The 26,419-nt window shown below is 42.5% G+C and overlaps 1 protein-coding gene across 1 annotated transcript in view; it reads right to left on the reverse strand.

The window, feature by feature from the left end:
* Positions 1-589: 589 nt before the first annotated feature.
* Positions 590-26,419, reverse strand: part of SH3GL2 (SH3 domain containing GRB2 like 2, endophilin A1) — a 197,404-nt gene continuing 171,574 nt past the window's right edge. The window contains exons 4-9 of the mRNA XM_028531370.2: positions 10,788-10,931; positions 9,755-9,888; positions 7,696-7,854; positions 6,073-6,176; positions 4,029-4,159; positions 590-2,169 (exon numbers count right to left, since the gene is read on the reverse strand). Of these exons, the coding sequence (XP_028387171.1) occupies positions 1,970-2,169; positions 4,029-4,159; positions 6,073-6,176; positions 7,696-7,854; positions 9,755-9,888; positions 10,788-10,931 (872 nt within the window). The 3' untranslated portion in view covers positions 590-1,969. The remainder of the gene's footprint in view (positions 2,170-4,028; positions 4,160-6,072; positions 6,177-7,695; positions 7,855-9,754; positions 9,889-10,787; positions 10,932-26,419) is intronic.

The following is a 26,419-nucleotide window of genomic DNA, read 5'->3' on the forward strand; positions in this document are numbered from 1 at the left end:
AATGAAGTTAAAACTACACATCTGGACTGTTGGCCTCAGCATGGAAGAACAGAAGAGCACCCGATACATAAAGAACATCTTTATTTTCTCAGGAGCTTTGGAAACATATATTCTGTGTACACTGGATTCTGTCCCCACCCACTCACATCCATTACCACCCTCAGCCCCTCATATATACCATGAGAAAAAAAAATGCCAATTTGTATTTCCACGTGTATTTCTCTTTAAGCATGACCAAAAAAAAAAAGACTGGTTGAAATGATATATTTTGTTTGTTCCTCTGAACATTATATTTTTCTGTCATCATCACTGATGATAACTCACTTAACTGATAAAAGACCTGTACCCACTTTCAAATCCTTTCTTCAAAATCTCCTCCTTCCTGGGCTTACCAAGAAGTCATAAGTGTCTGGGCTGGCTGGCTTGTTGATGATGGAACTCTCCCTGCTCACAGAGGGGTAGACTTCAGGTTGGAATCAGGTATGGTTTGCTTGCATCAGAAAGCACTGCCGAGTGAAACGAGCCTCAGTCCACCCACTGTCAGACCCAAGGAACTGACACAAAATAAAGGGCCGAGCCTTTGGGTTTGTCTTTAGCAATATTTATTGGAAACAGCGATGCTTCCCGTGGTAAGAGTTTATACATTAAGCAGTAAGATTTGCCTTTCACTCCACATGATCCACTACTGCAGGTGGCACATCCGAAGCAGCACATTAAACTTCTGACAGAATCTGTACAGCTAGATAAATAGAACTCTGCATAGAACTTAACAGGACTTGAACGAGTGATACAAAAGAAAACACTCATAAACTTACACACAGCACTGTACACACAAATGAAGATGAGATACAAAGGGCAGATAAAGGTAATGAGTGAATTGGCAAAGAGTTTTGCATATGCAGCCACATACTCTTAAACTGCTAAGCACAAAAATCATCTTTATTTGGTCCTCACTGAGGGCAGAATATGCACAAGTGATGTTCAAAGAACACAAGGTGGAAGTGGAAAGGAAAGGTATGCACTGTTTCTTGGTCTATGAACTGATGGAAAAACGGTTTCTAGTGTTTTTCTCCTTGTGTCTCTGTGCCAAATAGATTCGTGAAACACACCATTCATAAGTAAAACTGAAACAAAAGTATTTGTTCCCCCTTCCCTGAACCTTCAGAAATGCCCTAAATATACACATTGTTTTTGTTTTTTTTTTTAATATATAGCAGGAGATTTAAGCTTGGGAAGCATATCTCTTCCCAATCCCAAGTAATGGAGAATCTCCTCTTACCAGCCCCTCCCACAGCATGCGGATTGCCCACAGTCTTACTCAGAAACACAGCGGGAGTCCCCCTCCAGCTTTAATGGCAGGGAGGGAGGAAAGCTGGCTGTACCTCAGAAATAGGCATATGTCAGGGGAACAACACTGAATGTTTTCAGAAAAGGCTTTGAATCCACACTCAACACTTTTCTACTGATAGCATCAAAGGACTCTTTCAGACCAGAAGACAATTTGCTGGTGAGGGAGGCGTTCTTCAACAATTTTGTGACTCACATATTTGGGAGGGGCAATGTGAAAGCAAATACTTTCTCCTGTTTAAGTGGAGAACCTGAGACCTGGAGGTGGCCCCTGGGTGACAGATAATGTCTTCAGTAGGATGGTTTTTCTGGTATGTGGCTCATGGTCTTTGCTCTAAGAAGCCACTGCCTCCTGAGAACTGGATGAACAACAGTTCTCTGGCTGCTGGCTGGCCTCAGATGGTATTTAAAAAGCACATGCCATGCCCACCAGGCTGAGAAGATACCATCCATCACCATGACTCTCGCGGGATCACACAAGTCAACCAAAGTTACTCTGTGGGGCTTGATGACCTGGACCACTGCGGCCTGCATCTGGGATGTGTTGTAAGCAGCATTACCAAAGCAGTGGTTAAACGTAACTATCTGGGTCAAGAGGAGGTGCGCCAGCCAGCATAACATACTAATGGGGCAGGGCAACCAGGATCTCCACGTAGTTGATGGGGAAGAAGCCTGACTGACCGTGCAGCATCCCCTCATACCAGTTCTCGTCAATCTGGTTAGTGAGTGTGATGATATCACCCTCTTTAAAACCCAACTCCCCTTCATTTTCAGGTTCAAAGTCATACAGAGCTCGGCAGCAGGGCTGGTCCATTGGGGCACCTGGGAGTCGGGGCCGGAGAGAAAAACACAGAAAGAAAGACAAGGGGAATTTAACTCACAACACTACTGCCCCCTGCACCCACCTGCTGTCCATCCCCTTGGCTCCTCCCTCACTGCTCCTCCCACTGAGGCTTCCTCCTGCTCCCAGTCCCCAGTGCCCACCACACTGCACGGCACCTCCCGCTGCCAACTTCAGGGGCTTTCTCAGATTTCTGGAGGTGGTGGCATTCCTGTTTCCATTCCCAGTATGAAACATGGCCACATCTCTTCTGGAGATCATGCAACAGAATTTATCAAGGCTTTCCTTCCTGACAGTGTCCAGTGACAGGAGACCCAGTGATTTAAGGAGTTTGAGTGATATTTAGATTCATAATACCATGTGGTCAGAATGCTTTCCACATTAGCACTTTAAAATCTCTGCACGTGTGAACAGTACAGTTAATTACATGGATGATGTTTTGCAACCTCAGAATAACAGTGCAATGCTCACTTTTTAAAAGTAAAGACTCCAGCCTCTGCAAGACTACTAGAATGTTGTGAAAACACAACAATATAAAGCACTGGGTTCAGGTCTAAATCTGTGTGACCTCACACAAGGCACTTCACTCTCAGCTTCTTTTTCTTTCTTTTTTTTTGTATAAGCACTCACTTCACAGTACTATTATTTCTATTAAATGAGATTATGTAAAATTATATAATTTACACTTTGTAAACTAATGTATATGTAAATATGAGGAGTGCATCAGAGCTATGGTATATAAAAAATGTACTATACTTTGAGTGAAATAATAAGGGATGGAATCAGATCTTATAAAGGACCTAGGCTAAATGACCAAATATGATTATTTTCACTTCAACCCACATATACTTCTATAGGAGTGTGACTTGTAATAAAGGGTTAATGAAAAGGGACCAAGTGTGTTGATACAGCACACATCTGCACATAAACTCAGACACCTGCATGCAGCTCCCGCACTGCCTACACGGCTTTGAAGGGAAACAATGTAATATATTTTCTTACTTAAAGAAAGCAAAAAATTAACAAGTCTTGGAATGAGAAGTAAAATATGTGATTGGTTTCTGAGCAGGAAGCAGCAAGTTACATGTAACATAGAGGACCAGTGCTCATGGCCAGCCACCTCCTAAGAGCCACAGAGCTCCAGCTGTCATCACAGACCTCACTTTCCCCTGCAGACTCTCCTGGAAGCATCTCATAACAAATGTCTTACTGTAACACAGCAAGCACTGGAGAGCCAGGGAAAACAGGAGGAAGCTGCGTATCTTTAAAATCTACATCCAGTATAACATAGTTTCCTCCTCTTCAACCTAGCAAATGTTAAGGTTGAAAATATCTCAAGCACTATATTCTCCACATGCTCCTGTGACTCAAGAAATCCAACTCGGGGTGTTCCTGGAGCTGCTGCCTGTGGGTGCATGGGGGCACGCACCACCCGGGCATTCCCTCTCATGCATGCTGGACCCCAGCAGGGGAAAAACAGAAAAAGATGCCACCCTAGCACCAAACTCACATGGTTAAGATGATTTCACGACCACAAAGGAAAGTCAAAATCAAATGTGATGATTAGGTTAAGAACTAGTGATGGAGAGTAAAAAAAGGGGGGTGGGGGGTGTAAAAGTTTTATAGAGAGAAGAGGGGAAAGAGGAAAAGAAATGACCAGTGAGAGAAGGAAGAGTCCTTCAAAAGAGTTTCTACCTGACAAAACCATCCTGTAAGAAATATATGACGGTATATTTCTTATGCAGCCAGGTTAGATTGCTCTTAGAATTTCTGGAAAAGTGCCAAAGCATGTGCCCGAGGCCCCTGTAATGTTGTCCGCAGGGTGGGCTCCGTCCCTTACCTGCGGGTTTGGGAGTGCTCGTGTGGGAGAGGCCTCCATTGGGCTGAGTGCTGTCTCCAGTTGCAAACTCCAGGCTCATCCGAGGTTTAGGCTGGTATTCCCTTCTAGGCTGAGATGAAGCTTGTCTTATTCTGTGTTGAAAAAGAAAAGGGGAGCAAGAGGGAGTATACAGACAATTTAGAAGCAAAAAGAAAAGCAGCCAAATCTAGGAAATGCTCACCCACCGATCTGCCACTGTGGAGCAGGGGAAATTGGAAAGAGGCCACAACTTTCTCATGTGTGTTTGTCTCTACTTTGGGTGACGTCCCTCTGTGCTCATGCCACCCTTGTCATCATCCTCCCTCCCAGACCCTCCCTCAGAGCTCACTTACTCAGAGCTCACTCTGCACTGTGCTAGGCACCAAAATCACAAAGATGAATAAGGCACAGTTTCTGCCCTCAAGTAACTTATGGTCTGTAGGGCAGACAGAACATAACTGATTACCACACGTGGCATTAAGTGCTGCTATAGAGGCATGTGCAAGATGCCACGGGAACATGAGGGTGGGGTGAGGGTCTACCTGTCCATGGGGAAGTTGGAGAAGGTTTTAAGGGAGAAAGCAAAATATAAGCAGGAGTCATTTCTAGATGGACAGTTGTTTGTAGAAGAAAGTTATTCCATGCAGAGCTTGAGAAGGTTAGAAGGGAGAGAGGGAGGAACTGCATGCTTTAAGAGCAGTACAGGAAGAGGGAAAGAAATGAAGGAAAACAGGAGGAAGGGGCAAAGGTACAGCCAGTAAATGCATGCTGCACACCCTAGTGTTTCCCCCCAGTTTCAGTTATTCACTAAAGAAAGTGTAGAACAGATTTGCAAAGGTGGGGAGAGTTTAGGGTACGGTGAAAGCAGAAGAATAGTGACTTTGCACATATTTCAGAGGGAAAAAAGAAAGAACACCATTTTCAACAGATGTCTCCAAGACACGTATTTCTTTAGTGTGTCCACATGCATGATTTTAAACCTTTCTAGAGGCTTCAGATGGCTCCACACATTTCCACCAGGGTGCGCTGTGGGAACACGCCCAGTCTAAGCCCTGGTCAGGGAAGAAGGTGAGGACAAGAAGAGGCAGCAGATGGCAACAGGGGGAATAGGTAAGGGGGTTTCCCACAGCGCGGCACAATGGCTGAAGGTGTCATTGTGTATATACCTGTCTAGCAGCTATGCGTGTCTAATCTGTCCACGAGCTGAGAATCAAGGCAGCTGAGGTGACCCTTTGATATACATACATTTAGCAAAATCACCCTGCTTAATCTGGCTAAATAAAATAACACATATTCTAGTGCAGGGCCACTGCGCAGAAGGGTGCAGGCTGCCCTCCAGCTCCAGGGAGCCCTATTCACAGAGAAAACCACCAGAGCCCTGCTGCATGAGCACTGGAGGTGGTGGGGCAGGCAGGAGAAAAAGCCCTCTCTGATGGACTTTGTCACCGTTCAGAGAAGCACAAGGTGTGAAAAGATACAAGCTCTTGAATAGGTTATGCTTGACCATGAACCCCATTTGGGCCACCGTGTGACCCACACCTAGTTACTTCAGCTCCCTGAGCCTCTGTCTGCTCATCTGTTAGACGAGGCCAACAATCCTTAGCCTACAGGGCTGTGATACGATTCACGACGATGTGCCTTCAGTACCCAGACAGAAGAGCTGCTCATTAAGTTGTATCCATTATCACTGGTGGATACTTGTGTCCCATCAGTAGCAGCCAAAATATAATTATATTTTAAACTATCTCACCTATGATATTTTATATAGTTCAATATATAATATATTGACCTCCCATAAGCATGAGATTGGATTCAATGCAGCAAGGTAAAACAAACTATAAGATAAAATAAAATAAAAACAAAGGATCCACATGGGGCCTGTATAGGATCACCAGGAATTTTGGCAGAAGTTTTTCTTCAAATGTATTCTTGCTATTACTTCCATTTCTTTACACAAGAAATGGAAGTAACAGTTCCATTGTATAGCAAGAAAGTGGAAGTGTAATATGCAGGGAACTGTAAATACCTTTCTTCCAGCCTGACAGTGACCTGCTGCAGGATCTGCACAGCCTGCTTGTGGTACTCCAGCTGGGCTTGCACAAGCGCAGAGAGCTGGCTCACCTGTTCGATCTGCAGAGGGAGGGGGAGTCATGCCTTAGTTATGGTCTGGAAGCAGCTACTACTGCACTGCACATACGACAGAGTGGCCCCTGACACGCAGCCCTGTGCTTGGTGATGTCCGTGACCATGTGGTGAGCCAGGCTACAAAAAACAGTTTTACAGGTTCCAAAATGATTAAGGGTAAGAAAGCCTCCTTATGCTTGGGAACTCTAGTACTATAAAGAGAAGCAACATTATTCACAATCTTCCTGAAGATCATATAACTCTCATCAAATAGTCTCATGCTTAGATACAACCTTATGAGGAGGGTTTGGCTTATTTTATTGATATCCTATAAGAAAAAAAAAAACATGTATTGACCAAAGGATTCATTGCTCTTTATACTTTTCATGCTAAGTCAATATTAGCGCTGCAACAAAAATGTGATGATTGACATCTCACACGGGGTACTATGGGAGACAGGATGGTATGATGGAAAGTCTTTTGTCCTCTCTGAGCCTCATTGGTAATGTAAAGGGGTTGGGCCAAGTGACATCTGGTTTCACTCCAGCTGTAATATTCTAAGCACACTTCGTAACTTCATTTTGCACCTCGTGTTGGGATCCAGCTGAACAGTGGCAATGCTGCCCCATGGGTGTGGGGGTGGGATACAGCCTTGGGTTCAGGGGAGGAGGACCGTGACTCAGGTCACCCCCTTCCCCAGGCCTACAACACTCTGCTTCAGTAGGCAGGTGGACACAAGCTGTTTTACAGAAACACAAACCTAGGCTGTCTCTGGGGGATGGGGAAGCCTGGGCACGATCAACACGTCTCCCCTGTCACCAGCCAGGGCAAAGCAGTTCAGTGGTAAGTACATAAAGGCCCTGTAAACATTTTGGCAAAAGTTAGTCAGCAAGTGATCGGGCCAGAGGCAGGGGTGAGCAAGGACGGGAAAGCTGGCTAACAGGTTTCATGACATGAGTGGTTAGAATGTAACTTCTAAAGCCATGAATAATAATGTAGTTCTCTGGAAATGTGAAAGCAGCATTTAAACTATCTCATCTATGCCCCCAATGTGGTACCTATGCTACAATCATCAATCCCAATTGAAATTACCTTTTGAAAGAAAATGTCAGCTTTACTTCAAAATACAGAACATCTTAACCTATGTTCAACACTCTTTTGAATGTATTTTAGCTGATATTCTCATACAATCTGAGATCAATCTGCTCCATACTTCAAGAACATTTTTTGAGTTATTGGACTGATACTTGGGTCATCAGGAACATTCTTTATCTCCTCACTATTGGTAAGATCTTTAGTAGACAAAAATGTAGTTAAATCAAACTATAGGAATACGACAAAAAACTCTACCTCTTGTAATCTACTTTATAATTTTGAATTATTTAAAGAAATAACCATCTACTGAAGTTCTCCCCACACGGGGTGATCAGATATTATTTATGTTTTTAAGGACACCACCCTTTAGCACATTCATCTTGAGCCTCGACGGCAAGATCACACCGAAAACCACAGGAGAGCCACTCACATCCATCTCCAACAGATTGAACATGCTCGACTCCGCAATTTCTTTAGACTCGTCAAATTTCTCCAGAGCCTGACGGAGCTCTTCATCGGGAATCTTGCCTTGTCGTTTCTTCTTATAATCAAAGTCCAGGCGTCGGCCCTCTAACTTCTTTAGATGATGCTAAAAAAGTCAAAGGCAGGAATATGTTTTGAAAGGACTCATGGGAAAGGCCGGTTTAGAGCTCACTTCCCCACCGTGCCTGTTGGCTTCCAAAGGGAGACAGGCTAATTTCTCAAATGTCACATCACCGGTTCTAACATAGCACACATCAGTAGGACAAACAGTTCCAAAGGCTAAATGTGGAGAAACACCTTTAAAAATAATTAAGAGCAGGAAAGAAATTGTGAGAAATACCAGTGCTTGCTTGCTATCTATCTATCTATCAGTGGATTTATTTTGCCCTTGCTGGGACAAAGCCAAGCTGGACCATGCCTTTTCCTTCCATGAGAGGAGGTGGGAAGCGAGTGCCCGCTCTACATGTGGAAAGTGCAGGGTCCACAAATCCTGATCTTCAGAAGAAACGGTATCTCGTTGAGAAGGCAGGAAAAAAACCACTTGCCTTGAAATGAAGTAAGAAAGAATAGAATTCCTGATTTCGAATCATAGATCCTTAGCAGTAGAAAGGATTTATCCATGAGGTAATCTAATCTGTTAGAATCACCTTACTGATTATTAATTGCTTATTTAAAATTTGGATTCTTGATCATCTGAATTAGGATAGCCAGGGCTGGGACCTAGAAATCTAAATCTTAACACTTATCCTAGTTGATTGAAGCAGCCTCCAGGGAACCATTGATTACTTTAAGTCTCCCATTTGACACTAGGTCACAAAACCTGACTCGGAAGGGCCCTTAGATGAGACCTAATGCCCCACAGTGCACTTCAACCCCTCCTTACACCACCTCCACCACACTTCTGTCCAGCCTCTGCCCAGCACCTTTAGTGACCAAGTGAAAAAGTAGTTTCCCAAAGCTACAAAGTACATTTTTCCTAAAAGCTGTGCTGTCCCATTACTAATGGGGAAGAGAAAGTCCTGGAATTCCCTTGATCTTGGGTGTGTCTAGAAAGACAGTGAAGCAGATTAAAACAGAGCTGAGAACGGGTGAAGAAATGGGAAGAAAAGAGACCAACATCCTAGATCTCCCCTCCCACTGCACACCCTGCCTCCAGTCCTGCTCGGATCTTTGAATCACCATGCTCTGAATCATGCTGAATGCTTGTTCCTTGGGTAGGAAAATTATTTTAACACATTTGAACTTGTAGTCAGCCACAGGGCAGTGCACTGGAGTCAGAATTTACATTTTAGGTTTAGAGTGAGTCTGCCCCTTACTAACTGTGCAGCCTGGAACAAGTGGTAGGGCTGAAGGAGATTCAAGCTAGAATAAAACAATATTGGAGACTTCAAGTAATGGCAGTCCACTTCACAATAAAGAAAATTAAATTTCAGACAGCCTCAACAAATATTTGTTGAAGGAATGAATGAACAAACATTACACACCTAGTCAGAGGTAAAGTCCATTGAACTTGTCTGGAATAGCCCAACTGTTCTACGTGTTTTAGGAAGAGAAGAGTTGCATATTCTTTCTCAATCCTAAGAACTGTTATGAAAATATAAAAATATATCTTTATAGAGTGATAGAATAACTATGTATTTAAGCTAACAACTAGTGCAACTAGCATTTTAGAGGGTGAATTCAGCTCAGTAAACCACAGAATAAAAAACAAAATCGTGTATTATCAAGGAAAAAATATCCTTTTAAAAATAAAAACCTTAAGAAATCTTGAAAACTGATTGTGGAGAAGTCAAATGTAATCTTCATGAGTGACACAATCGCACTAGCGGAGCAAAAGTGCTGCATTTCTGGCTTCTTTCCACATATTTTGCTGGACGGTTTTGCAGCTCATGTGGCCAATGATGACAACATGCCACAATAAGCTTAAAAAATATTTTCTAAAGGAAACGGTGCCTGCACTTCCACAATTAGAACTGCCCACTCCCCCAAGGACTGGCTGCAGGTACCTGAATTTCCCGCAGGTCTTTGTCATGAAGGTTCTGAAGGGGGTCAATGAAGTTCTGCTTTACTTCCATGTCCAAAGAGTCTTTCACCTCTGAGAGCTCCCGCATGGCCTCGCCCACCTCTCCCAGTGCGGGGCCTGCAAGGGGAGAGGGAAGCCCTTGGGTGGTTAAGAACAGGGGTGGAATGCATTTGCATTGATAGGGCCTGTCACAGAAGAAAACCCGTGGACTACCGCCTGTCTCCTGAAGACAACCCAGATGACGGAATGCTAACGGCTTCCAGAGACCAGCATGCTTTCTGCTAAAACAGTCCATACTGGCAACAGACTCAATGCCCCCAAGGAAGTGGTATCTCTCATAATATTCTGCTAGTCCTTTAATAAGCAATTTGGAGAACTCTTTGCCCTCTCTTGTAATTACCAGCTTTCCTGCTTAAGGCCACTACATTTATCAGGAGCAACTATCAGGAACAAAGAGCAAGGTACATCCAAAAAGGACCTTCATTTGCTAAGACCTCACATCATAAGGGAATGAAAATGGAAGGTGTTTAGCTGAGGGTCAGAGGATAAAGGGGTGAAGAAATAACCCATGTGTCACCTGAGCTGGTAGAATCTGGTACCACAAACAAAAGAGCAGAGATCTAAGGGAAAGCTCATGGGGTGCTGTGTTAGTTAACTCATGCTCATTGTGACTATTTGCTCCGCCTCCATATCCAGCGCCAGGCACACACAATAGCAAGTGTCCAAGTACCTGGATATGTCGAACGGCCACTGTACATACTGGGATCTCTTCAGGGAAACAGAAAACAAATAAAACTCCTACAACAAATCACACTAATACTGATGAAACAACTGCAAGACAAATGTGTGTCCCACGTGTACAGACCTGAAACTGAGAATCAAAATATAAAATGGTTTGAATGATTTCCTACAGTTTCTTACTGACACTAAAGTCCCCATGTAGGGGACACTAAAGTCCCCTACAGTTTCTTACTGACACTAATGAAAGAATTAACACGTGAGAAAGCACTCATTACCAAAGTTGCAATCGTCCCCGAGCTCTCTTCCAAACTTGAGCATGGCCTCTGCGAGCAGCGCTTCCGCCTGAGGATAGCCAGGCCCTTTCTCCTGGCCGCGGATTTTTGACATGGTGTTGATCATGCTGAGTTTAGCTCTAGAAGCTGAAGGCAAAAAATTACAGGTTTTCAAAGTAGGCAATGTAATAAAGCAGAAGCAGGGATGGATAAAGAATCAGGCTTTAACCAGTGTATAAACCAACTCAGTGTATAAACCAGCTCAGCTACAGAAAACACACGTTCGCCTTCCTAGCTTCAGTGTCTTCATCTATAATGTGAGGAGATTGGTCCACAGGTAGATATAGACATAGATGGACACAGACACAGACACAAACACAGACACACAGACACAGACATAGACACACAGACATACACAGACACATAGACACAGACATAGACACATAGACACAAACACACACACAGACACACAGACACAAGCACACAGACATAAGACACAGACATACATTTTGTAATCACTAAATTCTCCTTTTCTCTCAAAATCTTAAGAGGAACTGAGAAAAGGTGAAGCTCTTCTGGGTAAGCACCCTCTCCTCACACGCTCTTCCCATCTTCTCGGGCCCTTCCCAGACTTTCTTCACTGAGGTGGTCCTGGCAGTGCCCCTGTGGAGCTGGGGGGCCCCATGGACAGCATGCTGAAAACTACTGGATTATGTGATTTTTAAGTATTAGAATTCTAATTTTGTATGTCAAGCCTCGGAGTCCATGGACTAAAGCAGAATATTAATGAATTCTCACAGTGTGGGCCTTATGCCATGTTTCGCTTACACCATGTATAAAACAGAACTATTTTCAAAATCACTTCTCAACTAAAATTCTGACAGTAAACAAAGAACAGAAATATTGTATTCATTAAAAATAATCACTTCTCTAGTACATAACTGCATCAGAAAATTAGTTCTGTGCCACGAAGACAGCATTTCAATTTTGTTTCTGCTTTTATTTTTATAAAAAGAAGATGCCTAGAAAGCAATTACAGTTTTAGTGGAAGAAACTGGTTTACTAACATACTGGTAAAGCCAAGGACTTCACTTGGTGCTAGGTTACTAAGTTTCTCAAGTTAATTATTAGCAATGACACAGTACATTAACCAGGACTGTGCCCAGGACCCCATCAGCATGGAAACCCCGAGACAAATCACAGCTAAAAGCAATTCCAGCATCCAGTGGCTGACACTGAATGTTGAATGTCTGTTTCAAATAGGATTGCATTTCAACTTTAGGCTTCAAATGTTGAGATTTGGTGATAAGGAGAGTTATTATGAGAAGACCCTCTCCAAACCTTGCACCAGGCCTATGACAATGAACAAAATAGCTACAGTCCCGGCCTTTGCAAAGCTTATAGTGAACTGAGGGTAGCATCTATTTCAAAAGCAAGCAGAGTGAACTGTGTGTACTGAGTGCCATTCAGGGGAGTACAGTGAGTCACAGAAGTAGAGCATCATCCTCGTCCATGGAGGTGTGCACTGTGAAGAAAAATTTTGGAGGGAAGTATCTTTAAGCTTAGAATCACATAGTGACCAGCAGTTAGTCAGGTTAAAAGCATTAGGCAAAGCCTGGCGTTAACTGGCAAAAATATAAAATTCACGTTGCCTCTACTGTTTCTCATAGAAAATGCATCATACATGTTAAACCTCAAACACTGAAAATGCCACATGAAGTTGGAAATGATCACACGTTTTTAAGAGGATGATATCATCAGAGTGTATCTCCAAAGCCTTTTCTACAATAAGCCACATCTGAGATCCAGGAAAGACACCTGAAGGCACCCACAGGAGAGTGAGCAGTGGCAGCAGCCCTTGAACGCAGTTATGGCACATGGTGCTGGTGCTGGGGGACACAGAGAGGGACTAACAGCAGCACAAATAAAACTGAAAGAGACAAACAGCAGCCAATAAGAAGAAGCAAATAAATAGAAGGAAAGGAGATAAGTGGAGATGAAAGTAATGAACCACACATGATGGTTAATCCCTTCAAATCTTATGTTGACCATTTCCCACTCTGCACCACAGACTGATTCCTGTTACCAAGGCTGGTTGTTGGCCTGTACTTGTATCTTGCTTCTGTTCAGAGCTGTCTTCTGGTAAGTAATTATCAGAAGTAATTATACTGGTTTTAACATACTGTGGCTGATTTTCAAATTCATCAATTACGGAGAGCCTTATTCTTCTACCAATTACTTAAGAACACCTTGAATATATTCTACAGTGTGATAAGAAGAGGGAGGAAACCATATTATATTAGTTTATTTCTGCAAATCATCTAAAATACCTAATATACACACTTAAAGAGACTGCTTTTAAATTCATTCACAAAATCATTAATATCTATTAAGAATCCTGGATTAGTAAAACTTCTGTGTTCCTGAAACAAACAAACAAACAAATCAACAGACCTCAGTATTAACAATTTTTAAGTTGTTAGTATAATCATTTTTTATGGTTGTTCAAGTACAGTTGTCTCCATTTTCACCCCACCACGCCCACCCCCACCCTACACCGGAACCCACTCCCTTTGGCTTTGTCCATGTGTTCCTTACATGTTCGTTCATACATGTTCCTTAATGGCCCCCCCAACCACCCTCCCTGCTCCACTCCAGTGACTGTCAGTTTGTTCTTTATTTCAATGTCTCTTTTTATTTTGCTTGCTTGTTTGTTTTGTTGATTAGGTTCCACTTACAGGTGACATCATAACAAACAAATCAGCATAATCATTTTAAAATGATGTTAAAAGCAATACTTTAAGGAAGCACAGAGCCTGAAAATACAAATTTAACATACTAGAGCTCCTATAATATGGATATCTTCACTAAGCTGGTTGTGCCTCCCAGGATCCTCCTCTTCTCTTCCAAAGGGGCCTGGCTTCTTTCCTTTTCTCTCCCTCCCACCCCCCACAGCTTCACTCTTTCTTACAAATTGTTACAAACTCTCTGACTATGCCCCCACCTCTACTTTCTCACAGCCTAATTTGAGGCTCCCCCCCACCTCAGGTTTGCTGCAGAAAAGCTTCCTGACAGCAGTCTCTCCCCTGGCCCCTGAGGGCAGGGTGCTGGTTCGTTGCCCTGACTATCTTCCAGAGACAGTACCATAAAGCTCTGCACACAGACGTTTAACAACATCTGCTGAAGAAAAATAAAAAATGAATGAGTGGGTATCTTGGGAACTAGTATACCATCATTGATAGGGGGCTTCAGAGTTGGAAAATTTTAGTTTAAGGTAAAGTTAGAAGCTATAGTTAGTGGTGTATACCTTAAAGCTTTTTGTTTCAGAAACTGAACAGATAAGGCCCATCCTGGCTCCCAGGAAAACAGCTGACCTCCTGGGGCACTGCTAAAGATTACAGCCTGGGGACAAGTGGAGGCATCCGGGCCATTGTGTTTCAGGGAGACACAGATGACCACCCATCCCTGGGAACAGCTAACTGCCCGGGACAAGAATGCTGCAGTCTTTTTCACCTAATTCTCCCTGAATTTCAAAACCCATGACCATACCTTGTTTATTCCCTGCTATAAAAATGTTGGCTTCCCCTGGCTGGTGTAGCTCAGTGGATTGAGCGCAGGCTGCGAACCAAAGTGTCGCAGGTTCGATTCCCAGTCAGGGTACATGCCTGGGTTACAGGCCATGACCCCCAGCAACCGCACATTGATGTTTCTCTCTCTCTCTCTCTCTTTCTCTCTATCTCCCTCCCTTCCCTCTCTAAAAATAAATAAATAAAACCTTAAAGAAAAGACAAGAGGGTTCCTTCGGGTGTGAACCCGCTGTCTTCTCAGAGCGCTGGCCATCTGAATAAAGTGCCCATAAAGATTCAATCGCTGTCATTGCTTATTGGGTTTGGTAGTGACAGGCAGCCCGAACGCTGGTGTCTTTCCCGGTTTCATCACGGCAGTGGTTTGCGTAAGAGACTCTCTTCGAATCCTTCGGCTCACATGGCTGAGAGCTTTTTGAAGCTGACAGAGAACTAGAAAATTTGTTTCTTTTGTGGAATAAAAGGTGTGCCCATCAAATTGAATTTTTTAAGAGTAGAGAAGACGCCCAACCCTGCAGAGGGTGAGATTCTGTACCAAAAACAGGGCATTGGGGCCAATCTACATATGAATAGTAAGACTTGAGAGTCCACTTCCTCCACTTATGCCCCAGAGACCTGGCAGCCAGGTTTGCATGCCCTGGGCAGCGGACTACAGGACTGTTCCCAATCCAAGAGGAGAGAACGACCGAGAGACACAGTGGCAAGTACCCAAGAATGAAGCCGTTACAGTTAGTAAGTTCCATCACCCACCGCCTCCCCCACACACACAGCTTTGCTGGCTACACCTCAGTGGGAAATGACATCCCGGCTGCCAGACTTCGAAGAAAGCTCCTAATCTGAGAGCCAAAACAAAGAAGGAAGTTGTAGGAAACAATTCAGGGAGGGTGAAATAACTAGCATTAACATTGTCAGGTGTCTAATATACTTTTATACATAAAACAAAAAAAAAGACAGTGAAGAACACTGAAAAATTAAAATATAATTTAAGTTTAAATGTGAACGTAAGTAAAATATATAATTTAATAATCAATGGAAGCATAGATGATAAAGTTGAAGTAAATCCCAAAAGGAGAATTAAAAAAAAAGAAACATAAAAAAGTCAGAAAACAAGCATAATGTCAGCATTGGCCCAGGTCTAGAGGTTGAATGATGGAAGTTGCAAAAGAGGAAAGAAAAAACAGAAATAGGAGAAGTTCTTTTTAAAAGTTCAAGAAAATTTCCCAGAACTAACGAATGTGCATTACCAGATTAAAGATATATAGAATGTCTAGCACTACGGATAAAAGGGTCTATACTAAGATCCAACTGGGGACAAAGAGAAACTCCTGAAAACTTCCAGAGTGGAAAAAAATAGGTTACACATAAAATATCAAGAACTAGAAGGTCATTGAATATAAGAAAGCCATGACCATGAGAAATTTTCTCAGAAAACAATGGAGCAATGTTTCTTAGATACAGTCATCTATAATTCTACATTCAGACTATATGAAGTATAAAAGTAGAGTAATGATATTTTCAAATACACAGACATGTCTTAATTTATTTTTCTTCTCAAGCTAATGGAAGAGACATTCTACCAAAACAAGGGTGTAAATCAAGGAGACAGACGCAGAATCTAGAAAAAGGGACCCAGTGCAAGGAAAGAGGTGAACGTGATAAAAGGGACATCTCAAGACTGTCAGTGCGTCAGGCACTGAGGCCCACAGTAGCGGACAAACGCCACACACAACCAGGTGTGTGCGGCTCGTAGGGCCATGAGCTACAGGGGAGCTATGAACTCCCCGAGTCCCCACAGGGATCGAGCTTCAGACATCCACCACATCACCTTGCTTTGTAATACCTCGTTTGTCGCCTCCTCTCCTTCCCTACTTCTCCAGCAGGGTTTCCTGGAATCACCTCCCAAATCAACCACTTGTGCTCAAATCCTTGCTTTATGGTCTGATTCTGGAGGAACCCAAATCAAGACAGCAATCAATCCAGAATGCAGCATTAGGTACCTCAAAGATAATGAACACCCGACAATCTTCAGTATTTTGAGAGAAAATGCATATGTGTAGCAGAGGATTTGGAAAAGAACTAGCGAAATATACATAAGAAGTTAAAAAATGAAAAACAAAATTATTATTACCATAAAAGGCTTTGTAATATATGATTTTTAATAATATATACATGTATCCTTTCTATTATAAAAGCTAAATTTAAAATTTTCCTATTTTCTTTTCCCCCAGTATACCTAACTTAGTGGCTAAACTGGAAAAACACTACTCATCAATCCGGGCATTGCTCTACCCTCAAGGGTCTTTCAACCAAAAAGCTCTACCTAAAATGTGTTCCCAGGTATAAAGAGAACTGGCTGGGAAGAGAGAAGTTAATAAGGATTAACAAGCGAAATGCCATCAGAAAACACCATCAAAGAAAAGGACTTGATGAGTCCACATCTAGTTAATTCCTGGAAGGAAGTGTACCAGGTAATTTAAAGAGCAGAAAGTAAAATTACTATGATCATAAAAGGCTCATCTATTCTAAAGACAGGCTCCCAATGTTTTTTCTTCTGCTGGAAGTGGTATTTTGGGGGAGTTTTTTTGGCCTCAAAGTCAATGCTATCTTTTAAGGGAGACACATAGGGGCAGCCAAGGCTCAAAGTGGAATCATCTTCCAAAGCTCGAAGATGATTCCTGATGAGCTTTCTAATTCTGGGCACAGCCCAAGGGAGTCAACGCTCCGCTGAGAGTGAAACAGCTCTGTGTGCCCCACCCCCAAACTCCTTTCTCTCTGACCTAGAAGTGGAGTCTGCTGGAGTCACTGCTCTCTCCCCTCAGGCTGCTTATCTAATGTGCCAAGGAGCTGGGAAAGCTGAAAACTCAGCACTTCTGCTGAGTCTTAGTTTTTAAAATTTGTATTTCTGAATCCAAATGAATAAACAGGAAACCTGTCTTTTCTTTCAAGGAAAGCAGCATAGTGTGTTTAAAAAATGTCAGCTTTGGGCTTATACAAACATAGGTAAAAATCCAGGCTCTAAATCTTTTTAGTTGTATATCTCTAAAAAACCACTTCATGCACAAGTTTGTTACTGGTATTCAATGACAAAGAGCAAAAAGAGTTACTACCACATACACCCACAATAGGCACTGGAGATAGGAGAAGGCACTCCTTTCTCCCCTTCCATGTTCTCTTTTCTGTGAGCAGCTATCTGTGCTGGAATCCACCACTGTCAACTACATTTCCCAGAATCCCTTCTTTGTATGCCCCCACTTAGAGTTGGTCCAAAGTGAGACTGTGCAAGACATGCAAGGTGTGCAAGGTAAAGGTGACGCAGCAACATTTTAGAAGAGATGAGAGACAGATGCAGAGGTTTCATGTGCATCTGGGTTTCATCTGCCCTGGCTTAGGCTTACTCCGGGTCCAGTTCTTCTCAAATGCTGATTCTGCTGACCAATGTTGATCCCAGGCCCGCCACAGACTTTTGGCTGCAAACTTTCAAAGGTAGTAATATAACGGGGTACAGAGCATGGGTCTCCTAAAAATAGGGGAACCCCCGAAATCCTGAAAAAAGGCACAGGGGGTTGTGGGGAGGAATGACCAAAAAGCAGAAAGTACAGCATTTAAGGCACATTGCATAATAAAGGCAGATTAACAGCCCAGAAGGAGCTGCAGAAGCTGCAAATGGTGTACTTGACTGTGAGAACCTGTGTGCAGCAGCAGAGTGACTCATGACATAGCAGGGGGTAGAGGTGGGGAGTGGGACGGGGAGGTCACACTGTGTCTACAGAAGCTGTAGGGGCACATGCCCATTCCAGATGCCTGTGCGTGGCTGGGAACTCTTGTCCTGATTGAAGGCAGCAGCCAAAAGAGGGTCAAACCCACTGGGTAGCTGACAAAAATGGCAGACACTAATGCACCATGGAAGAGCTGGATGTTTGGCCATGCAGGAAGTTCTGAGTTGAGCATTTAAATTAGAGCAGGCCAAGTAACATGGTGTCTGAGGGGGCTGCAGAGAGGTCTGGAGGTCAGAAGATGCGGACAGAGCTGGAGCAACTGTGGGGACCTGCCTGGACAAGCATCTCTCACAGACACGTGAGAGATGCTTGGAACTGGACTGTGATTGGGAATGTTGAGCTGCAGACTTCTGTTTTTCTGTAAGATGGTATTTCTCAGTGGTATATTCTGAAACTGGTCTGGCAAGGCAGAGGGTGGCAGGGCTATTTGTTTTGGGGTGTTTTTTAAAGGGAGTGGGACTTAACAGCAGAAACCTGCCATTATTCCAAATTTGTATAACCCTTAATTGAATTCCTTTTTCACCAACCTCTTGCTTTGGGAGTCACATTTCTTGGTGGCAGACAACTGAACCCCACAGCTATCCCAGAACACCACTGGCTGGTTCTGTGACAGCAGCCTTGAAGAGCCAACAACCTTTCACACCATTCCCACCAGTGCCCTTTGCAGTCCTGTTCTAGCAGTGGAAACTGCCTGCTTCCCAGATTCCTAAGTGCATTTACCTGGGTCAGGACTTGTCAGCAACCTGTCTCTGGTTCTTCAGCTCCAGTTTGTTGGTTTTTTGGGTTTTTTTGCCTCTGTTTACCCAGATCTTCCTACAACTGTACAAATTCTAATTCCTATAATAAATCTCATTTCTAATATCCATAATGGCTTTGCGGCCCTGATTAAACTCTGACTGATAGTTTGATGGTCTAATATTTTAACTGACAAAAAAAAAATATGATCTATCCTGGATAGAGTCCTGAAGTGAGTCAATAAAGTGTAAATATTTTAATTCTGCAAATCTAAGATTTGGGGTATACATAAAAGAGAATAGCTGTAGGTAAGACTTAGCTGCTCATTGCAGAAAGAATTGCAGAAAGGAGAACCAGTTTAACAAAATAAGACTAAGACACAGACTCTGGAGTCAGGCTGTGTGTGTCCAAACCCCGGCTCTATTTTTTGCTGAGTGATTTGGGAGCTCAGTCCCCTCATCTGTAAAATGGTACCTCCCCCTTACTGGGTAAGGTTGATATAAGGATTAAATGACATAATGTGATAAATACTCAATAAATCTTAGTTATTTCTATGAGTGCCAGACATGCCAGCAAGTTCGCTGTGTGATTTTCTATGAGTTAAGGAACTCTGAATCTCAAGTTCTCCATACATAAAAAGTTGAGAACAAAGAGACAGTCCAAAAATTCTTAAAATCCTTCCATGTTCTCTTGTTCAGGGTGATTCTTCTAATATACAAGACTTCTCAAAGAAAGCATACCCTGGCCTTCAGCCACAGGAATCTTTTGGCAACTTCCTGAAGTTGCTAGAACTGTCCTTCTTGGAACGGCCTTCCCTCTGCCTGCCCCACACAACATCAGGTGCGCCTGTCCTACAGTCTTCTCAGTCACCCTTTACCTCGACTGCACTGAAGTGTAAGTGACCCTTCCCTCATTTTATGTCTCCACTGTGCCCTGTACATACATTGATCATATCTCATGTAATAATTTATTTCTCTCTTTTCTGCATGTCTGTTTCCTGTTACAAGTTGTGAAAACGCATCCTATTGAATTCTAGCATAGGGCCAAGCGTAGAACAGGTACTTAATTATTCATTGTGGGCTGAACAATTTCATTTAAAAGTTTAAATTTTTTATAAACTTCTTCTGCATACATCATTTCTTCAAATTCTTGGAAAAAGACTTCCCTGTTTAAAAGCACAATGACCTCCTCTTGTGCTCTGAAATGGAGCTCGAGGCTGCTGATAAAATCTAATTACACACTAACTCTGTGATCTGACAGGACGGATCAGGCCATGCTGATGGCAATCTGGCCTGCTGAAGCCCTTACACAGACTTGACTTCAGCAGCAATTCATGTCCAAATGACACCATGAGAAACTGCTTTGTGTGAAAATAACAAGAAACTTATCACACAATCTCCCATAATCAGGAAATAGGCTCTCATTTTCCCCAACAAAAACAGGTTCTTAAGCTAAATTATGAGCCCCAGATAGAGAGATAAGAAAGATCAAACTAATAAGAATCAATAAATAAGTTACAATGGAAACAATAAGGTATCCCCCCATACAGAAAAATTCTGAATTTGCACTGCCTGATTGAATTCTACCAAATATCTGCTTTTTAAAGTTTTTTTATGTGATAAAATGAACATAACAAGTATTTATTAAGTACCTACTATGAGAAAGGGACTCTCCTAGGGAGATTCTGAGAGATGCAAGGGCCAGCCTCTGTTCTCAGTGAGCTTCCCATCCAGCTGAAGAGTCAGTAAGCACTCCACTCACTGAGATGGGAGGCACACGTGGGCCATATCGTGGACAAGGTTATAATGCATCTGCATCCCAGGAAAGAGCAATGCATTCTGCCTAAAAGAGCAGGGCTGGCGAGGCTCATGAAGCAGGTGACATGGGAGCTGTGCCCGAGAGTGAGCTGTAAAGGCGGGGCGATGGGAAAGGACATTGAACGCACCTGAGACTAAGAGGAAGGCACATGGAAGTGCCTGGTGTATTAGGAGATGTCAAATTGTCTGTGGCTTAGGGGAAAAGGGCACAAAGTGGGGGCCAGGTTGTGAAGGGCCTTCAACGTCATGGGCCACCTTAGGAGCTTAGGTTCTGTTTTGTAGACAATTCCCAACAAAGGTTTTGGACAGAGTTATTTAAGATGGAGACCTTTAAGAGTTTTAATTCAAATTAAATCACATTTAGGTTTGGGAAAAAATATTCCTATTATCAATATAGGGAAAGAGGGAAGGGGCTTTCACAAAGTATGAAGACACTGGGGACAGGCAGACCAGTTACAAGAACACTGTAATAGATGAGTTCTAAGGAAAGAGAGGAAGAAAAAGGGAGGGACTGTAGGGTCCTCTGGAGGACAGAATGAACAGGGCCAGATGGCCGAGGAGAAAGAAGAGAGGTGTCTGGGAAGATTTTAGGAAAGTGGTGGCCTGTTTATTAGAATCACCTGAGGAGCTTTTAAAACTATTGATTTCTTCAAAATTAGTACTGTGTCATCTAGATTCCATAAGGAAAAGCACTGACTCTTGACTCATCGCTACATCTCACACTCATACCCCAAAATCAGTTCCAGGTGGACTGCAGCTCGAACTATGGAAGGAAATGCAGTACAACTTTGAGAAATGACATGGGATAACATATTTATGACCTGTAGAGTGTGCAAAGATTCCTTACAATAGTCAAAAAAAGCACTATCCCAAAAAAATCACAAGGGGGGACCCCCCCAAAGTGGAATTTATTCATAAAAATGTGTATTTAGTCTCATATATTTAAACTTCAGTTGCCTTCAAAGTACTCTCCATTTGATATAATACCCTATCAAGATTTTTTCCCACTGCTGCAGTTTTTGAACTTGTCAATTTTTATGCCTTTTAAAAGTACTTCTACCACCTTTTGTTTCACCTCTTCTATATCAGTGAAACGTTTCCCTTTGAGGACATTTTTTCATCCAGAGAAACAAAAAAAGTTGCTTAGGATAAGATTGGTGAACGGGGAGGGTGGGGCATGGGGGTCAGGCCATTTTTGGTCAAAAACTGCTGAATGCTCAGCATGGTATGTGCAAATACACTCATAAATTACCCACCATGAAGTGGGCAAACACATTTAAAAGAGTCTTCAAAAAAATTTCATAATGCCAGGTGGTACACTGATACAGTGTTTCCTAGAAAACTCACCCAGCGGGGGAAGCCTGTACTACAAGGGGCCTGCCCTCTAGAGGATAATTCTGGTTTTTGAGGGAGGGTTTCCCTTTGCACAGTGGAATATTATTCAGCCATAATAAAAAAGGAAACATCTGTAATCTTTTTTTAAAGATTTTATTTATTTATTTTTAGAGAGGGAAGGGAGAGAAAAAGAGAAAAAGAGAGAGAAACATCCATGTGCGGTTGCTGGGGGCCATGGCCTGCAACCCAGGCATGTGCCCTAACTGGGAATCAAACCTGTGATGCTTTGGTTTGCAGCCCGTGCTCAATCCACTGAGCTACACATCTGTAATCTTGAAGGCCAGGCCATTAGAAAATCCCCCCTCCCAAATCAAGATAAAATAAAATTCTACAAAAGCTTTCTTTTTCTTCTGGCCGTTTTATATTGGTGGTAGGAATTAGCCTTTAATTAGTGTTAGGCATAAGCCAGGAGCTTTATATGAACAATTTAAACTTAGTCTTCACAGCAGCCACCACGCTGTGGTTCTGGTCATCATTCCCTTTTGTAGAGAGAAAGATGGTCTATACACACAAATTGAGGACGTGGAGTTTGAGGGAGACTGGAAAATCTGTCCAAGCTTTTATAAAAGCTAAGGTTCTTGTCATCATCTTAAAGGCTTTGGGTCCTACTTTTAATGACATGGGGACACATTAAAGGGTTTTGAGGAGAAAAGTGACATGATCAGACTTGTACTGAAAAGGACTCACATACAAAATAGACTATAGGGGGTATGAATGAAAGCAGGAAGGCCAGTAGGAGCCTCTTTTAATAATCCAGCGTAGAAACAATGGTGGCTCAGAACAGAGTGGTCTGATTTTGGATACGTTTTGTATGCAGAGCTGACAGAATTTACCGACAGGCTGGATGTAGGATATGGGACAAAGAGAGGCATCAAAGATGACCAAATGGTTCCAGGCCTGAGAAAATAGAAGAATGAATGGAGTTGCATTCACTAAAATGGGGAATACCATAGGAAGACAGGTATGAGCTGACAGTGAAAATGTAGAGTTTAGCTTGAACACGTTAAGTTTTAGATGGCTAAACATCCTATTGGAGTCAGGTAGGTACTAGAATACATGAGTCTTTAACACAGTGCAAAGGTCTGGGCTGCACAGAAAAATTTAAAAATCATTAAGCTGATTGACTCAAGGATATTGATTGTTCCAAAGCAATAAAAGGCAAGACTCCAATGTTCAGACTTGCTTATCCACATTTCCAGAGTATCCTAATTAGGCAAGCATAAGAGGGGGCCTCAAATATATGTTTTAAAATAGTTTCCTAAGGAATTCTGATATACACCAGGTATATTTTCCATCCACTGGTAAAGGCCTTCAGACAAAGATTTTAAATTTTTTTCTTTGGGCCTCATGGAGACTTGGGGGTCTCTACCTGCAACTTTTATTCCCATGGGACTTAAAAGGTTGGGAAAGAGAACAGGCATTAGACCTGGGTCTGAATCCTGCTTTTGCCTTAACTTCTAAGAACTTGGACAGATTTTCCAGTTTCCTTGAGCCTCCATGTCCTCAATATATAAGGTCTTTCCAGAAAAAGTCCAACCATTGTTAATATAACGAGAATGGTTTGTGCAGCATCAATGTAACCTGCCAAGGAGAGTTGACTGGAATGCTTATGCATGAACAATGATGACTTCACTGTACTAGCCAGTGAGGACAGTAGATGCCCTTGGCTGACATATGTACTTTGTGGCCATCACATTCAAAATGACTGAGCAAGTAGAGCAACGAATCTACAACAAGTTTTGCATGAAGCTTGAACACAATTATTCAGATGATTCAGAATACCACAGCTATAGGCAACCAGTGGCTGGCAGCTTCATCACAACAACATGCCCACTCATGTATCCATTTCATGCAGAGGTTTTTTGTGAAACATCAAATCACCAACATGACTTAGCCCCACTACAGCCCAGATTTGGTGCCCCACAACTTCTGGTTTTTCTCCAAACTAAAATCTCTTCACCTTTGAAAGGGAAGAGATTTCAGACCATTGATAAGATTAAGGAGAATACAATGGGCCAGGTGATGGCAATTGGGAGAACTGCGTGAGGTCCCAAGGTACCTACTTTGAAGGGAATTGAGGTGACATTGTCCTGTGTACAATGTTTCTTGTATCTTGAATCTTCTTCAACAAATGTCTCTACTTTTCATAGTGTATGGCTGGATACTTTCTGGACGACCTCAGTATACAGCCCACCCCTCTCTCCTCCAGACAGTTGTTAAACTTTGAACAGCATGCCACTGGTTAAACCCCAGTTTGTGGGGCATTTTACTGCACTCAATTTCTCATCTGCGGTGGCTAAGTAATACTATACTTCTTCAATTAAAAAATATTTCAAACATGGAGAAGTATGGAGAAGAGCAGAGCACAGTCACACATGCACCACTCAGATACACCATTGCTAACTATGATGGTCAAGTCACGGGTTCCTGCGAATCTCTGACAGGCACTGACGTACTGGCATTTCCTTCCATCACATTTTGTGCCTTCCCTCCTTTCTTGGCAGAGAGTTCCTAAAACCTTCCCAGCCTCTTAAGTGATCAGTGGAATAAGGCTCAGAATAAAATCTAAGTACAGAGTGGGGGGTGGAGGGGAAAGAGGTGGTAAAATTGGGTGTTCACTGCTGGAGGGGGGCAGGGATGAGCAGTCTTCCCTTCTCCACTGTGGCCCTGTTCCGTGCCCTAAATGATCACAACAGGAGTGTTTGGGGAGAGAGCTTACACAATCAGGCAGAAGACGTAACCACAGCAAAGTCACATCTTTGTGCTCTGTTAGGAAAAACCTAATGAACTGAGCATCTATCACTGAAGACCACGAATATAGAAAAATTTTCTGGAAGCCTTTCACTGCTTTTAGGAACTTATTTCATTTGTCATCTCTGCCTGCCTTACAGAAACCACACCTAGTCGACCAAAAGATCAGAGACCTTTAACAGACAAATGCTTAATGATTCATACTAGTTTCCACAAATGTTATCATTTGGTTTGAAAACTTAGAAAGAACACTGAGATATCTTTGAAAAACTGAAGATCAGGACCATGTTTCATCCCATAGCTATCATTAGTAAGTATCAACAATATGTAATTCACATACATCATCTCTTTAATCCTCTCATGACACAGGACAGGTTTGGCTCTTCCACTTCACAGAGAAGGAAAATGAAACACAGAGAAATGATGTAACTTGTCCAAGGGCACATAAAAACAAGAAGCTGAGCAGAATTCAAATCCTAGCTGTGTCTCAAAAGCCTGTTCTTGTCTCAGACAGCCACTCCAGCTCTCATTGCTTCACTACCTCTTTATTAAAATAGTCAAATTAGGATTGTCAGTGAAAAAGTATACGGCCTTGGTTATAGTCATACTTGGGCATTTAAAAAGGCAGAGGAGGAGGAGTGTGACAGATGCTGCGGCTTAGGAAGCAGGATGAGAGCTGCACCCTGAGCGAGGAGATCAGCGGTCATTCCATTGGCCTGACTTTGGGTGAGCTGCCTAACCTTTGATCTCGGCTTCCTCACCTCGAACATAGAAGACGGGCTTACCTGATTTCTGCAATGCCTTTCAAACCTAAACATCTCTCATACATGCATTAGAATCTAGTAGGGTAAGTGGACTGGGTCATTTGCACACAAATAGATGGTATCTATCTGAACCTTAATGTAAATATTCAAAACCAATGAAATTCTTTGTAAAACCACTTCTGAGATCAAAACCATTCTTGCTTTAAAACTCTAATGTAAAAAATTTAACTTTATTCATTTTTAAACCCTCCTTTTCTTTGCTTTTATTTCTACAGGAATGAACACTACAGCCATACCATTTCCTACTGATCTGGTTTCTGTTGATGAGTCTTTACAAAAAGAAGACTAAAAAAAAAAAAAAGACGCAACAGATATTTCAAGGAAAATAAAAGGTAGTTTATTCTCACTTCTATGGAAAATTATCAGATTTCATTAGGCATAACTGATAACTAAATGCAACAAACACTGTGAACAGGCATGGTTAAAATTCAGAAGACCAAAGGTGCATTTAAATGTGTAAATGCAGCTCCTTTTGAAGATAAAAAATTAGAACCTCATTCTCCCGTGACAGACTGTATTATCACTTCCTACTAATTAAAGAAAGGGCACCTGCGAACAAAGGCATAACACAGGACAGGATTCAACCCGCTGCGCTGCTGCTCACCAGCTCTGCAGGGAAGACACGGTGCTAACCCGTCTCAGCCTCAGTGTGCCTGCTAGTAAGTGAGAGATGACAATACTGACTGATAGACAGAATTGTTGGGATGGTGAAATGAGCTGATGGATGTAACAAAGCAGGCACTAAACAAATAT

This window comes from Phyllostomus discolor, chromosome 3 (assembly GCF_004126475.2).
Source record: "Phyllostomus discolor isolate MPI-MPIP mPhyDis1 chromosome 3, mPhyDis1.pri.v3, whole genome shotgun sequence".
NCBI lineage: Eukaryota > Metazoa > Chordata > Mammalia > Chiroptera > Phyllostomidae > Phyllostomus > Phyllostomus discolor.